The sequence below is a fragment of the Cygnus atratus genome, chromosome 11 (assembly GCF_013377495.2).
Source record: "Cygnus atratus isolate AKBS03 ecotype Queensland, Australia chromosome 11, CAtr_DNAZoo_HiC_assembly, whole genome shotgun sequence".
Classification (NCBI taxonomy): Eukaryota; Metazoa; Chordata; class Aves; order Anseriformes; family Anatidae; genus Cygnus; species Cygnus atratus.
The window spans coordinates 14,994,378-15,012,809 of NC_066372.1; the positions used below are offsets into that span (position 1 = coordinate 14,994,378).

The following is an 18,432-nucleotide window of genomic DNA, read 5'->3' on the forward strand; positions in this document are numbered from 1 at the left end:
TACAGCAATTCATTCATTAACAGAAGAGAGGAACTACTGTACCCCAAACCCAGGTTACGTTAAGAGAGGGTCAGTGCATTCTTGCCGAAGCTTTTGAAGTTCATACTTCATTAAGTTGCACGGCATTTTGGCGTGGAAGTGAGAGCTCTCATCTCTATCAAAACCTTCCCTGAGCAACTCTGCAGGTTGCACAGCTCCCAAGTGGCAGTTTATACAAGAGACTCAGTCCGCAGACCTGATTAAAGACCAAAGTCAATGGGAGCACTTTTATCAATTAAATGTTCGCCCTCCCATACAATCTCTAGGTATGACACATTTGGCTTTGTCACTCCAAATAATGCGGACACACCTTAGACAAACCGAGGAGGAGTGCTGTGATTTAGAGCGTTTGTTCCTTTTAATCAAAAAGGAAAAGGAAAAAAAAAATTGCAGTGATGCATCACCCTTCTCCAGCTGCTAATCTTTTCCATTTCACACCCACTGATCATTATCACGGAGAAAAAACACTCCTGTCTTAAAGACAGATCTAAGGTTGCAGTCTTGGTAGTAATCAAGAGAAGATGCCACTTAATGCTTCACAGCTCACCCCTACCTGTCACCTCAGTCCTGTTCCAGCACTCCCATACCCAATGTTGCTCTCAGGTTATACTACTGAAAAAACAACATTGATTTCAGAGTGGCAGAAGACATGAATGGGTTAAAAGAACGATCAAAAACATTACAATAACCCTACAGCTAGCAGCCGGTGAGGCTGCTGAGTACTTCTGAAGTAAGACTACCAGGATATTGTATGCAACTGAACTGACCTTGGTCATTTACTCATGTGCGCTCCGTATTTACTGAAGTTTCGTTAGAAATAAGGACGCAGCTTGTGATCCTTGATCCTTCTGTAATTAAATCTCCTGCTGAATACTCTGCTGGCTTCTCAATTAATGCTAACATTTATAGAAAGATCAACATTTTACAAAACTCCTTCCCATTTTCTTTCTCTTGCCTGGATTTTAGCAACAGTAGTATTTAAGCTAACTGATCGATATAAATTATTTAATTTATGAACAAGAGAACTTCATTTACAAATCACAACAGTAAAAAGGCCACTTAAAAATAAGGCTCTATTACTCAGAGCAATGCTGATCCCTTTTTTCCTACCCACGTACTCCTTGATGACCTGAATATTCCAACAACGCACTGACAACAGCTAGGGAGCACTTTGCAGTACTCGGGCTGAAATTTTGACTTGTGTTGGTAGACATACAACTTCCATAACAGGGTGAAGGCCAGAGAGGCCACTGCATGTATTTAACCCAAACAAACAAAACTCACCTCCCAGCTTCCTGCCTGCCGTTAACACAAGACTTCTGCAACCTTCCCATTCCACCCTGAGCCCTGCCAGGGCATGCTCAGCCCTTCAGCTTTGAGACTCGGGACTTCCCGAGTGCACGAAACCCCAGACAGACCAAAGGCAAGCTTTGAAACACTGTCCATCACCCATTACCTTGTGCTCAGTAGGGTTCCCGTATCAATAGGATGGCGCTGAAGCACAAGAGGGGTGTAGGTAAAGCCACCTTCACACGTAACCTAGTACCTAACATCAACAGGGATGTTCCTAAATGCTGTCCCAGGAAGACAGCCCAAGGACTGCCCAGCCACATGGACTTTTTTTTTTTTTTTTGCACATCCTGCAGTAAAATGCACTTGAAGAAATCAATGTATGCGAAAGATTTTCAGAGAGCCCTTTTTCTACAGAATATCCACAGTTGCACCCCAGACTATGTAAAATACGATCCATACAATTACACACTGGGAGAAAAAAACATCCAGGAGAGCCCTAGCACAGAAAGCAGCGACACTCACCCCAGCCAAGTGACAGTTACTTGTCATAACCTTGACCTGTGCCACTGAAAGAGCCAGGAGATAAAGCTTGGCCCTGTTACAGCCCTGTGCTATGCTGATTACGGACTGGAGACCACCTCTGGATTAAACTCAAGCTTGTATCACAAAGCTTAGGACCACTGCTTTAACAGGGTGAATTCAACCCTTCATCACGGCTACGTGAACTGCAGCACACCTTTCTGAGGACTTCCCAGCTCTTCTACCCCGATTCTTCAGAACCCCACTGACGGCAGCAGCTAAGATTAGAGCCCATCAAGGCGCTTCAGGAAGGAGGAAGTGGGTTTGGGCATCTCCATTTCAGATTCACGCCATGACATTAGGCCACTGGCGTCGTCCTTTATAAAAACAACTGCGTGTTGACAGCCACAAGGCTCAGACGGCTGCTTGACCCTGGCGTTAAGCATCTCGCGCCGCGGTGAACTTGTGCCGTGCTATATCGAGGAACGCCTCGCTGCCCTATCTCTCCTGGCACAAGCTGCTCCGCCTCGTGACTGTGCTGCTGGCACGGCAGGCACAGCACCGAGCCCAACCCCTGGGTCGTTTCAGATGTGGAAGCACCCTCTTCTCCCTCAGCCGCAACGTTTCGGTTCCAAGTATATTGGGCATCTTGGGTTCCCAGAACATCATTCAGAATTGGAAGGCACGAATCTGGGCAATTTGATGATCATCAGATAGGATGAAATGTGCTCTATCTGATAGGCTTCCAGGAACTGACCCGGAGACAGTATCTTTCCACTTTCTCCTCCCAAAAGTAATGCTGCTGTTACCAAATGAAGCAGTTTCTGTAAGACAGATTCTTGTATTATTTCTGCTCACTGGTCAAAGTCTGCGCTTTACAGAGAGCTTTCAGGATGAAATTCACGCAAGATTTAGGAAAGAAAGAAATAAAATCAAGTAATCTTGAATCTAAGCTATTGGTTTAAAAGTGGAAGAGAATAAAGGATGCACTGCAATAGCCCTGGACACAAAAGGGTAAAACGGGGGAAGCGAATTTCCTAAAAGCAGACAAATGTAGGGAGACCCCCTGACATGTTTGTATGGCTTGTTATTTCCCGTCATTTATTTCACAGAGATGAAATTCATCATGGGGGAATTCATGGGACACTATTCTCCGCTGTTTGAAAGCAAGCTGAAGGAGGAGCCTGTACAAGGAGAGTAGAGTTATCACCGCTTTGAACAAGGAACGTGGTGAGGGTCTGCTATCCACCTACCAATAGCCAGCCCACAAGACTGTTGTGTCTGCCTTCTGAAACAGGAACGTACCAGGAAGATATATTTTTTCCTTTATGTTCTGCTCACATCTAACAACTCTCTCAGATGAGCTGTGCTGCCAGTTAGTACCGCCAGGAAAACGGAAGCCGATTTTAAAACGTACATAGCATCTACACTGAAAGCAAACAGGAAGACTAAACATTTGTTTTCCAAGGTTGTTGAGTTTTTATTTTTATGTTTTTCTTTTTCCTCTTCCTTAAGCTACCAGAACTTGTTTGTTTTGAAAGGGAGCTGATCTGCGTATACACCCGGTCACTGGAGGAAGGGGAGAAGAGAAGAGGGAGTCCATGTAGTAATGAAGTTGTCATGAACTTATTCCCATAGCACAGGAACAGAATCCCGAGTGTCATACAATCATTATTTTCCACTTTGACCTTAGCCAAGTCCTCCTCACCGTCACGTGGGGAAGAGGACTTTTAAATCTGCCACTGAAGTATTACACACTGAATGCAAAACCACACAAACCGGTGGGAAAATAAACTAAGTCAGAAGATAAGCCTGGGAAAACAAAGCCTCCAGATTAGGTAAGTCATGCACTGCTCAAAAGACGTAAGAATAATTTTATCCTGCTTTCTGCCATTCATATATTTCTGCTGTGGCATCTACAGCATGTAGTTGCATTTAAGTTTCATCCTTTTTTAATAGGCCCCAAGTTTAAATGAAGTTTCTTCAAAGTCACCCTGCATTCAGTATGTTTGTAATTTAACACATTTCAGGCTGAATTGAGTTTCACAGTAACACAGAATATGGTGGCCAACTCCAGGAAGGCCATTTTGCCAAAGTCAGATCAATCCACATAACGTTAATCTTGCTGCAGGCACAAGACCTAGTATAGTAGGTAGAAAATACACACTAATACAATGTAGTACAAACTTTCAGCTGGTAATTAGGCAAAATTTGAAAGCTTTCATGAAATTAAAGGTCAATATAATCTACTGTTTACAACAAATGACACTTTCCAAGACACAGCTCAATTACCTGACCTCACAGTCTCCCATTCCAACCCCTCAAAGCTCTATTTGCAAGCAATTTTTCCTCCAAATTTTCCACCTCACACCCAGCTCTACCCATATCAGCAAGGTCTGTGGGCAGGACCACAAACCCCGGACAGCTTCACCGGCAAATCCTGCTCCGTGCATGGCAAGGCACTGCAGAAAGTAAACGGTTACGGCCCCGGCTGGCAGCTTTGGCACAAGTTTCACACACATGCATACACCCCCACAAATTCAGGTCTAATTTGACAGTCCCCATATTCTGCAACAAAGCTGCTATTCAGGAGCGAGAGGAAGCTTGTTCCCTATTAACTCAGCCATCGAGGTTACGAGCCTGCAGGAGGCTGACGTAAGCCATGCCCTGCTGCAGGAGTCGCAGCGCAGCCCAGCTCTTCGCTGCTTCCAGTTGCTCCCTGCCACGTTTAAAACTCTGAGCAGAAAAATATCAGCACAGTGGGCGAGTGCTGCACACTGGGCCGTCCTATTTTCCACTCAGGCAGTTTCCTCTTATGGCCTCTTAACGCATCAAGCCATTCACTCCAGTCATCTTTAGGGAAGAAAACAAGAAAAAAAAATAGCAGGGGGATTCCTGCACTACGCAGGCTACGTGACAGTACTACAACGTGTCAGAAAGCTTCCTGAAAATTGGCTCCTTGAAAGACAGAGGGGCTCTGTAACTTACCTGGGGGTTATCACTGGGCATTTGCAGTACAACTGAACAAACACAAGCAAGGTCTTCGGGGAGCAAAGCGTAAATGAGCAGAATCGCCAGCAATGGCCAGAGGAAGCATTTTATGGGAACAGGAGGAAAGGGGAAAAAACATTGAAACTTTGTACTCACATATAATGGAGCTTGCTGTGGATTAAGTTTCATGACCTCAGAACACTGAAACAAAAAAAGAAAAGACAAATTTAAGGCTTTTCTTTGTAAAATTTTAAGTACTTCTCTATAAGCTGCAGAATGTTAAACTTCCAAAGCAGTATTAGTGCCCACACATTACTAATAGGCACTTTTACATGGCAATTTGCTATTTTCTCTCTTTCAGACCATCGAGGTTCTGTTACACTTTTTTTTTCCATTTATGCTGACATCAAACAAAGACAATTTTAAAATGATTTGCAGGGAAAAACGCTCCTCATCTGAACCACTGGCCTTGATGGCACTGGAGATACTCCGAGTCACGCTGCCTTCCCCTTCGCAGCCTCCTCCGTTCACCCCTCCTCCAAGAAACGCTGCTTTTGATGACAATTATCAGTCTTTAATTGCGCATCTGTCCATACATCCCCCCATTTCCCACCCAAGAACGTCTGTAAGGATTTTTTAGTTCTCCCAGCTGTGGAGAAGTCCAACTTTCCCCAAATTCATTTGGTGCCCTTTTTTCCTCCCTTCCTAACTGGACTGTGTTTAAGAAACACAGAAATCTCAAAGAACGAATTTAGAGAAGAACGAAAAAGAAATCTCAAGAGAGATTAGAAGAACGAATTAAGAAATCTCAAAACAACGTAAAAATCAGACCATCAAAAACACACCTTAAAAATTGAGGGAAAACGTCCAAAATAAACAATGCTTGTGATTTTGCATGAGAATTTTTCACAGTCAAGAACTACTGTTACTCATCCTACCAAGGTGATTTTAGTCCAGAAACTTTCCTCTTCCAGGTCTGCCCCTGGAATTCCAATGTAACCCAGGGCGAGTTCCCTGTACTGAGCTCAGCTGTTGAGCTCAATGTATTGAATCAGCTCAACCAGCATTTCACTTCCATTAGTTTCTCCAGTCTAGCAGCAAATATTTTCCCTAAATGAAAGTCTTCATTTAATGCGTGCATTAAGCAGTCTGGATCTTAAGATGAAAGAATGCAAAATGATTAAAAATGGATTTTTTTGTTGCTGCTCTTGTCTGCAGTGCTAGTACTGCTCTGCAAGTACTTCACCCCCCTTCCAAGAGGAGACAAAATACCACTCTGCTTTTCCACACAAAAACACAGGATCTTGTTCATACTTTACTCCCGTCCAAATCCCGCAGTTTGCCTTTAGTGAGACAGAAATCAAACCACAGAAGAAGTTTTCTTAGCTGATTCCAGCCATTCTCGCTCCCTCACACGCTCTCGTTATTTTGCAAAGAAGCATTTTTGCACTGGTTATTCCGAAGCATCCAAGCTACCTGGCAAGCCTGCTCACGGAAACCCCACGCCTCTGCAGAGGTCCTACATCACCGCCAGCGCACAGATAAACATTTTGCAAGTTTCTATATCTATTGGATTCACATTTATTTTCAACCTCAGAAGTCCTTTTCCAACAGCAAAAATGTCTTAAAATGGTTACGCTTGATGGTTTTCCCTGCCTTTACAAACAATTACTTGCTTGTGAAAACAGGGGACTGATAGCATTTGGGCAGGTGAGCTCCAAAAGCAGCTTCTGTCTGCCTTACAACGTGCTCCTGCTACTCCAGTTCTACTGAGCTCTCACCTAAATAAATAAATAAAAAATAAAATAAAGTAAATCACACAAGCCCTGTCTATCTGCCTCATGACCTACCTGAACCTCCCTCTCCTGTTCGGGTTCCCCTGTTCAAGATGACCGGGTTCACAGTATTATCTGCTGAGGGCTTTTATTGTGTCTTACAGAGATCAAAATAGACTTGGAAAAACTCCTTTTTAAGCCCAACTCATGGTTGGATTTTTTACAAAGTCTCATTGCAACAGACCAATTCCCCTCACGAAGCAAAATCAAGCCCTGCAATCCAGCTCAGCAATCTGGTAGTACTTGGATGTGATTTGAAAAAATACATTGCTGCAGAGAGGCAAAACAGTTCTGTCTGGTCTGGGAATGTTTAAAGGGAGTTATTATAAAGCATCATTTTCTCACCATTTCTTTTCAAGTCTTGACAAGTACACGAACAACTCTTCTTTTTGCTGATAAAAGATACAGCATGATATATCTTCAAAGTCAACAAATCTAAATTTTTGCATTTATAACAACTTTTAGGATTACTCTTTATCCCTGAAATTCAGCCATAACTCTACGCTAGCAATATTACAACTGGCCTTCAATAGAGATAAGGTGCAAGTTACAGGATGTCGCATGAAAAATTCAGGAAAACAGAACACGACAGGCCTGTATTTGCCCAGGACACCACAGGCAAGTTGCATATTCTCCTCCTCAAGTTCCTCTCCATTCCCAATAATTAGTTTTACTACATTTTCATCAGCCATCTTAGTTTCTCAGAAGTTTGCTCAGAGGAAAGGAAGTTATTCTAATGTACTCAAATACATTCCTCCTCCCTTCGTTAGCTAACAGCGTTACCTCCTCCACATCAAGGTCACAGGTATGTTATTGTCACGACACAAAACACCTTCGTTGACTTGCAAGTTACATCCACGCTCGCTCAAACCACCAAATTAACACTCTCAGCGAGGTCACACCTCGCTTTCGACTACAGCTGCTTGCCTTGCTGAGACAAACCCACGGGGAACGCGCCAACTTCTCCCACCCTGCGCAGGAGTCCCACCACCACCCCATCCGTCCTGCCCCGCGTGTTTGCTCTACCCACTCATCGAATCAAGGCTTTCAAAGAAGTCCAACCCGCAGCCTCAGGAAATAGGCAGGAGGGCTGTAAGTGCAAGCCCGGGGCACGCACCGAAGCCCAACACGCCTGCTGAGAGCAGCATTCAGCGCTCCCACTGCTCGTCCCCTCCCTGACGCAGGTTTGAGAAGCAGGAGAGCTGTTGACAGAAGGAATCAGGTAGCTGAGCTAGACTTTTCTTCTCCTGTCTCGCTGACTGCTTCGCAGGTGCTTTAGCCTGCCCTTTTTCAGCAAGGCCAAGCACGGACCTGCGGTACACCAGAACTGATGCTTCTGGCTTGACGTTGGGGATGCAGTGCCACAGGATCGATCAGCAGCAAGCCCCCTCCCTGCTCTCACAGCTTTTGTACGAGGTGCCACTCCAGCACCTACTGCCGACGCTCTTCACGCCTTTACACACAGGAGGAAGCGCAGTTCACGTGCTCCATCCCAAGGTCTGCTCTGCCAGGCTTATCCAAGGTGAGATGCTGATACACTGCACATCGTGCCTGATACATTCAAGCCATTTTAGCTGAAATTCCCAACGTGCAAACTCTGCCCAGCCTCCTTTGATGAAGTTTTTCCATCAGATCACTTTTACAGAGCAGACAACATGCGCATTAATAAGAATTAATAAGAATCTCCCTTTTAAGATCATCGGTGAAAACCAGTAAAAGAATTTTAGCTCAAGCAGACTGAATCAAAGGCACCAAAGATGCGTAGAGCAGAAGGGTATCCCATCGACAGTGAATTTGGTTTCTGTGCTTCAAGTAACGAAGCGAGCCGCATCCTCCAATCTCTGCCACGCGACAGAAAGGCATGTTGTACCGCTCCGTCACCTTCCTGGAAAATGCCTGGCTGCAGCTGAGTAGAGACAGAAACGGGAAAGGGGAGAAGGGCACGGGCAGGTGCACGAGAGGAGAGGATGAGCCGGCGTCCCAGACTCCCCCTGGGTAACCTTATTTTGTGGGAGAGATGGTTTTGGTTGAAATGAAAGCGTACCAAGTCACAGAGTCCAAAAGAAGTGAAGAGTCGATGCCTAAGGAAGTGAGAATACTGACACTGCTCATCAGGAAAAAAGGCGAAACCCAGGACTTCAAACTCATGACCAGTTTTTTGGTTTTTCTTTCCCTTTTTTTTTTTTTTTGTTGGTAAGAGAATTTCATAGCAGCAGCAGGGGTCTTGTCAAACAAGAAAATTAAAATTCTGGAATACTAGTTGGCCTTCACATCAGTAACTTTAATAAAATGATTTAATACTTCATAACATACATGTCAGTCCCATTTTTCAAAGGATGCAAACTTAGTTTGCACGGAGACAAGCAGGTTTGGAAGATATTTCATCATGTTAGGAAGTGCTTTGGCAAAATCATATGAGAAAAACTGAGTGAGAGGTAAGTCTGAAAGACTACTTTGTGTCACCAAAGGGCTACATGGAGCCTTTTGGAGGAGTGAACTTGCCCAGCCAGGGGGTAGGCAGGCAGTCTCTGAAAAAGCTTAATATGATAAGGAAAATTAGAACAAAAAAAGGACCAGCCAGAGTTATTAAACCAAGATTCATAAGGACCCTAATCTAATCAATGAATAAGTTGGAGTACTTTAAGTATAAAATAGAATTATTTTTTTTTAAAATGCAAGGCTCTTTGGTGTCAAAAGCTGAAAAGTTATAAAATATGTTTTCTTCTACATTAATTAGAGAAACACATCCTTTGAGTTGATGCCCGCCCTGTGCCCCAGAAAGCAATTCCTATCTTTTTGGCCCGGTAGCACACTTGCTCTATCAGATAAATGTTGCCTGCAAAGAGAATACCTGGCCCTGCTGCAAGATCGGGATTTGGGCTGTACAGCAACTGTTCTGGAAGCCAAGCTAGCAAGAAAAGGCAAACGAGAACCCCACCTCCACCCTTGTTTTAAAGGTCTTCAGCCTGCAAAGGTTTGTGCTGTAAAGAAAGAGAAAAATCGCATCCATCCTGCCTTTTCCATCACCAAGACAAGCTCATTTTCTGCAGGCAGGGCACACGCAGCCTGCAGAGCGAACACGCAGCCGTATTCTACCAGAAACAATTGTTGCATGTACTCAACCTAAAAGGCTATTTACCAAGGCAGAAAGAAAATGACAATGCCAGTCACGGCCAGCTTGGAAGGGCTCAGCTTCCTCCCCAAACACGATTTGTTACGGTGCTGGAGCAGGCAGACAATGCGATTACTCTAAATGCTGTCTCTTGAGAAAGCCTCCAAAGCCGCGACCGCACGAAGAGCCAAACCATTTCACGTGAGCAATGGGCATTTCGGCGTCAGGCTCCCCACGGTGGGGGGAAAGCTCCGAGCATCCTTTGCGCAGCTCCCACCCAGCACAAGCCCTGCTCTGGGTACCCTCGTGGCAGCCAGCAGCACTGCTGTGCGAGCAGGCTGTCACCTGCGGGGGAATAAAACCATCGGGACTGGTCTGATCCTGCCAAATCTCCAGCAGACGACGTGGTCGCAGTGCCCAGAACACAGCGAGCACCCGCCCAAATACATCTCGTTGCACCCGGAGAGCATCTTCTCAGATGAGTATCACATAACTGGCTTATGAAAACGTAACTGGAGAGAAGTATTTCCATCACATACTCATCACAAAGATGGATTTTACAACACAGCCTCTGGCACTGACACGTCCCACAGCCCCCACGGCTGCCCAGCACCCAGGCTTACTGCGTCATCCCACGGGACTACGTGGAGATCCTCGATGTTAACGAAAGGCAAGGCAGCCTTCCCATAAACCCACTTACTGAAACATTTATAGAAAGTGAACAAAAGGAATCCATCTGACAGACTCACCCTTTTTTCCTGCCTGTATGATTAATTATCTATGGGCACATTCAGATGTCCCCAGATGTTGAGTTCTTTGTTTTCCAGTAGCACTTGCCTTTATATTCATGCGCCTTCTCACAAACAGCTGAACCTTTGGGATTTCAATGTCCACAAGGTTTCTGACAGGCTTTAGGGCCACACAGACATTTATCTTGCAGGGGTTCTGGAATTCTATTCCTTTTTTCCCCTCAGGACGCCACAGTGAAATCCCTTGTGTTCGCAAATTTTGAAGTAGGATGTGAAAGAAAAGTCCAGGTTCAAGCTCATAAAAGCCATAGTGGTTTCAGGCACTACAAAGAACTGCACAGGTCAGTAAAACCGAAAGGTATTGAAGCCTTCTCAAAACAGGAAGGATACCTTTCTGCTCTGTTAAGCATTAAAGAACAAATACAGTGAGTGCTCTTGAGCCTCTTGTAGAGAAATACCGTGTTATTTTGCACAAAATGAAATGGAAGAGGACAAACTGCTGCGCTTGATTTCTGTGGAGATGGTAACATCTGACAGGGGGTGACAAGAGGCACTGAAACCATTCGGTATCCCTGTGGGATCCCACCTCTCCCCTCTCCTCTCCTTTACACACCATGCAGATGACTAAATACTCTTCAGTTTTAAGCGTTTGAGTTTTTCAAGCTTTTCAAGTTCTGTTTTAAGCTTTTTTTTTTTTTTGTAAGGCAAACTTCAGTTTTAGATACAGTTCGAGTCTAAGTTTTGCCAAATCTTACCTTAATCTTAATACTTTTTTTTTTAATTCTTATTTTAGTGTTTGATTTTAGAAACAATGATCTGTATTTGCAAAGCTTCAACCACACGCTCCCAGCTGTACAAAAACAGTCCCAGCCATAAAGAGCTTGTGGTTGCGGGTAGGAGAGGACAGCCAAAAAACACACGGAGAATCTGATGAAGTTACAGATCTCATGGAAGGCATTTGAACAGATAAGCAGAAATGCAGAGAAAGCAGGATGACTTTCCAGTTGTAACGGGCACTGCATCACAGCGTTGGCCAGGCTGGGAGTCAGAGGAGGTTTTTTTTTTCCAAACTGTAACAGAATTTGCATCACGCAAAAACAGCTCTGTAACACTGCAGCGCAGGGATGCCAGTCCTTGTAAGGACTAAACTTTGTGATTTCAGGGGTCTAGAGGAACACTGCCCTGGGTACCCCAAAGCACAAACATCCCACAGATATTTGAGCTGCCCTAGGTGTGCAGATCAGCTGGAAGAAAGCCAGCCACCAGCAGACTTTGGCACTGCAACGCCACCATCGACAGACATACACATGGTGGGGTAACCTACAGTAAAATGACTTACAAGCACTCCTCAGATCCTCCCTCTTCAGACAAACAACCCATAAGCTGCAAAAGAGTTTAAGGAAACCCACGGATTACGCTAACCATTCAGCTGGACCCATCTGGATGTGATCGGTGCTTGCTGGCACCACGGGCAGTCCTGCCACTGATGTGAATGGGATGGGTGAGGATCGAGGAGCGCTGCACCTCGGGGCCCTGACTTCTCCTATGGGGCCACAACACAAAAATAAAAGCAAGCTTCCAAAGCCATAACCTCAGTCAGCAAGGCACCGCGTCCTCACGGGCACTCCCAAACGCTACGGTTTTACAAAACGTTAAGTTATGAAGTGCTTAGAAATATCAGGAGGATTGGGCCCCCAGGTGCTCCTGGTGTAAACTACACGAGATAAACAGAGGCAGGAGGAAACAGCAAGTGCGGGGCAGGTGGAAAGACAAGCTGGCCACGTGCAGATGAATTCCTGCTGGAGCCCTGAATTTCGTGCAAAGAACTAAAACACCAACATATTTTACAGGTTTATTGTTCTCCCCTGGTGTCAAGGAAATCTCTAAACCAGTGAAATCTCCTTTTCTTACGAGTGGTATGTGACATTACCATGCTGTGCTACCCATCAGTCTCCACTTTTTTGTTACAAGATAACTACAATTTGAAAGAAGGACTTTCTTGTTTGGGTTTGGGGCTTCTTTCTTTCTTTTTTTTTTTTTTTTAATCTGTAGTAAAAAAGTCTGAAAATGGGAAGAAACAACATTAATTTTACTTACATTGTCTTGTCTAGTATTTTTGCTGGGTATCTTCCTGCAAAGTTCAGATCTGCAATAACTCACTCTCACCTGGTGGCGTTGGGTGAAACCCTAGGTTGTTCGAACACAGTCCCATTAGCTTCATTCACACTGAAGGGATACCAGAAATCACTATTCATAAAATGACCAACATTTCTAACTGATGTATTAATGCCCTCTAACGTGCAAGCCAACAACAACAAAAAAAAAAGAGGGCAAAACCTACATTCGGTTTAGGCAGGAGAAATAAACCAATAACCCAGTTCTTCAACTGTGCACAGGGAGAAATTTGTATAAATAGAGCAGCTGCAACTGCAGTGACTAAAATAAACCTTAAGACAGGAGATGAATGTATATGCTTCCGGGCATTATATTACCAAAAGCAGAATGACATTCCCCGTAGATATACCGATGCATAATTTTACGTATCTGGTCAAAAATAGGAGGGTGGAGGAATTAGGCAAGTAACCCATCCAAAGGTTCCTTTGCGAGCACAGAGGTAAGTGAAACCACCAGCAAAAGCCATTGACTGCGGCAAGGAGAAGAGGTGAGGAAATGAGAAACCTCTCCCCAAAGGTGTGGCAGTACGGAAGTTCCCAGTGCACGGCAGTCAGTACTATCGCAGCTGAGTAGGAAAGCGGTGAGCTTAAAAAAATATCCCAGATATTTGTGTACAATCATTCGAATTTATGTAACTTGCTGAAGATTATGTTTTGTCACTAAATTGATTGCTTATTAAAAATAAATCCCTCGCGCAGCATTTCCACAGGTGATGCTGCTTCCCAGCTGCATCCTGTCTGCAAACAAAACCATATGCTGTCACTCAATTACAAATACGGAGGAGTTTCTCTTGGCTGCGAGCGATGGAAAGGAGGTTTAAACGCATTTTGTGTCAGCCTGGCTCTGCTGTCCCTCACCTCCGAAGGACCAGAGCAGCCCTGCGAGTCACCCTCTGGAAAACCAGGTGGATGCAGTTGGCTTTAACAGCACAAAAAAAGAAATGAAACTTTCTGATGACCTCCTCCCCAGCAAAAGATTGAAAAAGAACTACAAAATCAGCCCATTTTTAATTATTATTATTATTTTTTTTAAGTTTCGAATGCTGTTGGAGAGCTCAGCACTGTGGCCTTCGCATGTACCAGCCCAACAAACAGAAGCCCGAGAGTTGCTACAGCAACAGCTTAATAACTGCGTACAGAGCTTGCTGGAACGAAAGCTAACAGAGCGTCACTGATTTAATTGACTGATGATTTAATAAAACGCTCTGGATATAGATTAACTCGCTTTGCTTAATGTAGCTCCGCTTCCTGGTGGCAGGAACGGACCCGTGCTGTTAATGGGCTGAAGCCTGGTCTGGACCATGAGGCTGTGGTTTCGGGTCACCCACCTCCCAGCAACGTGGTTTCCTGCTTCCCAGTTTTTCCAGTTATCCTCCTCCAAATAATGAAGCTCCATACAAAGCTAAGGAGGCTGTACAGACATAATTAGATGTACACACACACACACACACATATATATATATCAATAAGCTCAAGCTTTTTCAATGCTATTCCCACTCCCTTCAGTCAACCCTTTCTTGCTCCAGGGATGAACACCTGGCCGAAAAATTGGGGTTTCAGGACTACATGTCTTCTTTTGCACCACTGATATCTCACAATTGTCAAAAATCATTGAATGGGTTACTGATTTCCTACCCAAACCCTGGAAGCAGATCAAGGAGCGTGGGGTTAATCAAAGCAGCAGCATCCCCCGTGCCCAGCAGAGGAAGGCAGCGATCTCTCCCAGATGCACATCTGGATTCTTCACTGCCATCACTAGACAGAAAACCCGCACAAAACTCCAATCACTGTGGTTATCACCCTACAATCCATATGCTCAATTTCAAATAAATGAAGATACTGTAGAAGCTGAAACAATAGAGTAAAAGGTTTATTAGCTAGCTCTAATTATACAAACTGATCTCATCCTCTTGTCATAAGCCTCTTTCCTGTGTCCGGAATCTATTTGTGCACCATAAAGACCAGCCTTTTGTAAATGTACAAGGGTCATCAGCACAGGGCGATTAATTTCACATTTTACAATACACACATGCTGTCAAACAATTCACTTGTAATAAGATACAACCCTGCCTTCACCTGTCAATTTTTACTTTAAAATACTACTAAAGGCAAACAATAATTAAGATACGATTCCTAAAATCCAAACAGCATTTAAAAAGTAGCTACCGTGTTGCTGTAATAAAATAAAAAAACACAGGCCCCATCTTCAGCTCAAGTAGCTACATCCTAATAAAGTTAAGACCTAACAGTTGACTTGAATTAAAGTGCAGCATGTACGCAAAAGCACACGTATGTTTATACTCAAATTAAGTCCTACAACAGGTTCTGGGGCAGCTGTTTCACGTAGGCATGAAACATTTAGCTCAGGCTCAAATATTAACCGCCAGAAATCCTCAGCAGACCTTTTCGATGCCTCTTCAAATGAGTAAAACCCAGCTGATACCTTTTAATGCACTCCGTGGCTTGAATACACGTTTTGGGAGTAAATTCTTAGGAAGTCCTCAAAGATAAACCATGTTTGTAAGAGCTATTACTGACTTTGGGTGCTTAGCTCCTTGAAAAGCCCCAGTTTTCAAAGGAAAAGTAAATCCAGTATTGTCTGCAGAAATGGGGTCCAGCCCCAGGTGTGCCAAGCCGGGCAGCCGAAACAGAGAAGACAGACTGCAGTTGGTTACCTCTGGAAACGGAGACGTGCTTTACAGCACCTACAGTGCCTCCAGCTGCACAGCGCCAGGCAAAAAGCGATGGGAAGGGAAGAGCAGGATTTGGGGAGGATTTTACGCAAGGGCATAAAATGGATAAGCCTGACGGACAGCTGTCACTAGCACTGACACGCCTGTAGTGGGAGAGCCTTTAGCCATCGAGCCCCAAACTCCTGACTATAGGATGTGGCCTCACATTAACTTTCTCCACCTTACTGCCCTCCAGACTCTCAGTGCTGTGCTATTTTAAGAACTGCACTGAGCAATGATCATTTCTATATTACCCTGTATGGTTTGTAGCAAGGAAAAACAAAAAACGAGCGCTAGAGATGAGCGATAAGACCTCCTCCTCTGTGCTCTGCAAGGCACGGCACTGGTACTGCGCTCCCAAAAACGCAGGCCTGGAGTGGAAAGCAATTCACGAGGCCCAAAGCAGCACGCACATTTTTATGATGACAAATTAGAAGCATTTCCTAGCATGTGCAAAGCAGGTCATTAGCCAGTACATATTTAATAACCTTAAACGCCAAAGCCACAGCTAGAGTTGGAAAAACTGGCATCAAGAGCAAGATCCAAGAGACGCCTCTACTCTTGTTTTGGTCAGTTTCAGTACCCAATGTTTTTCTGCACTTTACCTTTCTGAGGAATACATGACTCGCTTTTCCGTCTAGGCTCCCTTTTCAAATGCTCCAGCTCTCTACATCGCAGATGTACTCAGGATGTGTGTGCTTGGTCCTTTTTACCAAAAGAAGAAGCCTCACCAGAAACTCCAGCTTTCCTACTTGAGCCCCTGTGATCACCCCATTCCGTGCTATACAGCACAAAAATGTCTGCCCCTGCCAGATCAAGAACCGTTTCTTCTTAAGTGCTCTTTTTCTTTCAACTAATGCAATTATAAGAACATCCTCCTCTAACAAATACTTTATTTAGGTAGCTGCAGAATACAGTTGTTTTTCTGGAGCATCCAATCTGAGGCATGAATGTCATGAATGATGTGCGTTTTTCATCAACTCCTAGCAAGTGCTACCCACTCAAAAATAGATTCTACCCAATTTCACCACCTCACCCGGATTCGAGCGTTTCTGCAACTAGCCCACAAGCAATAAAGCAAGCTTTGCTAACTGTCCAGCTTCGCACCTGAAACCATTTCTTCCGGCAGCCTTTACAAAGCAGTCTTTCAGGCTGGCCCCTGAGGAGCCGAATGGGTTAAGCGCCCACAGGTCCCAGCCGCACCAGTAAATCATTTATTACCCCAGCTCAGGGACAAGCAGCTATGCAGAACCGAGAGCCCACGCTGCGCAGCTGTTCGCCAGCCAGGCAGCTCCACGCAATTATGTTATAAGGCAGGATTAAATTCGGGGAGTGGAAATACATCCCTTTATTGCTGGTTTGCTTTTTGGCTTTTGGTTCTTGTTGTTTGTTGGTTTTTTTTTTCCCCTCTTCAAGTTACACCTATTTTAAATATTACAGAGTTCATTAATGAGAAGTTCATTAAGCACTAACCACTGTATGAATGAAATGAAAAGATGATCATTACAAGCGCAATTATGGAAATACTTGACCAGCAGGCAAATTAAAAAGAAAAAAAAAAAAAAGGAAAGGCTACGAGGAATAAGGAAAGCCACTCCTAAACTCAAGCACAACTTTTTCCAGGTCCTTCGGAGGAGGCACACCCAAAAGCAGCCGCGATGCAGAGGCTGTTCCCAGGAGGCCAGGTGAGCAGCGCCCGCTGCCTGCACCCGGGGACCGCTGCCGCTGGGCACGGCAGAAATCAGCCCTGGGATGGGTCTGGAACCTTCCCCTGCAGCAAGCGCTGCTCATCCCAAGCTCCCGTGCTCCAGAAATGAACAACAAGCTAAGAGACTAATGGCAAATCAAGCCACAAGTTGCTTCTCGTGTGCAGCAACCGGCATAGTGTATTCCTCCTCTAACCATGCCCCAGCACTTTCAGCTAGCGAGCAGCTGAGCTGATGATGGACTCAGGGACCAGCCCTCCACCGGCCACGTCCTCAAAGGAATTATTTCCCAGCAAAGTATGTTTCATTCATAACTTTGCCAAAGACTTATTTTTTTCTTTTCTTGAGATCAGAAAATAGGTTTGACTACCCTGCCGAACCCACTGAAAAAAGCAAACCAAAATAATCACAAAAAAAAACCTTGTCCCCCTAGAGTAACGGCCGTTTATGGTTAATCCACCCAGCTGCTGCAAGAGCTCAGCAACGCCAAATGACTCGGACCCAGCGCTGCTAAACACGCTGCTTTCAAAGCCCCAGTCTTCTCGGGCTCTACCATGGAAAACGTGAGATGCTGCAGAAGGCAAACAGGTTAGACCCAGCAGGAGACAACGCAGAGGAGAAAACTCGCATGCAGTGCTTTTCCTCCCTCCTTTCCTCCCTCAGCAGAGCCCAAGCACCCATTTCCAAAGAAGACTCTCGCAGTTTCTTTGCTTCAGGCTAGCAGCTTTTGCCAATTCAAGGCTTTTTGGAGAGCATGGGTGTAACTGCATGAGTCAGAGCAGCTCCTGACAGTCCTGCAGTAACCGTGCGTTAGCTTTTAGGTCAGATCCATGCCCTGATCTGGTTCACCACACCGAGAAGTGCTCGGAACTGAAAAACAAGCCCTGGGCACCCAGAGCGCCACAGCAGAGAGCGCAGGGCAGGGGGCACAGCACCAGCAAGGAGCCGTCCTCACAGGGAAGCCAGCCCTGTGGAGCTGAGCTGCCATCCGGACCAGCTCCCAGGGAAATCCTCGGGCTGTGAATGCCGTAACCGCCTGTCCACCCTCAGGACATGCACTCAGTGCCTTGAAATAACAGGGAAGAGCAGCTGGTGCCCTAAGCATTAAGTGCGATTTTATACCACGACGTAGGCTTGATGGAAAGGGCGAGACCATGCAGAACCGCTGCAAGTTCACTTGTGAGAGCATAATTTTTCAGGAACGCCTTCAGTACTATTCATACCATTCTTTTATATTTATTTATTTTCTAGGTTGTGGTTTTGGTGTTTTTTTTGCTTCTTC

General features: G+C 44.9%; 1 protein-coding gene across 1 annotated transcript in view; it reads right to left on the reverse strand.

Moving 5' to 3' along the window:
• Window positions 1–18,432, reverse strand: part of AKAP13 (A-kinase anchoring protein 13) — a 218,867-nt gene that overhangs the window by 152,891 nt on the left and 47,544 nt on the right. The window contains 1 exon segment of the mRNA XM_050712981.1: window positions 4,999–5,043. Coding sequence (XP_050568938.1) covers window positions 4,999–5,031 — 33 coding nt within the window. The 5' untranslated portion in view covers window positions 5,032–5,043.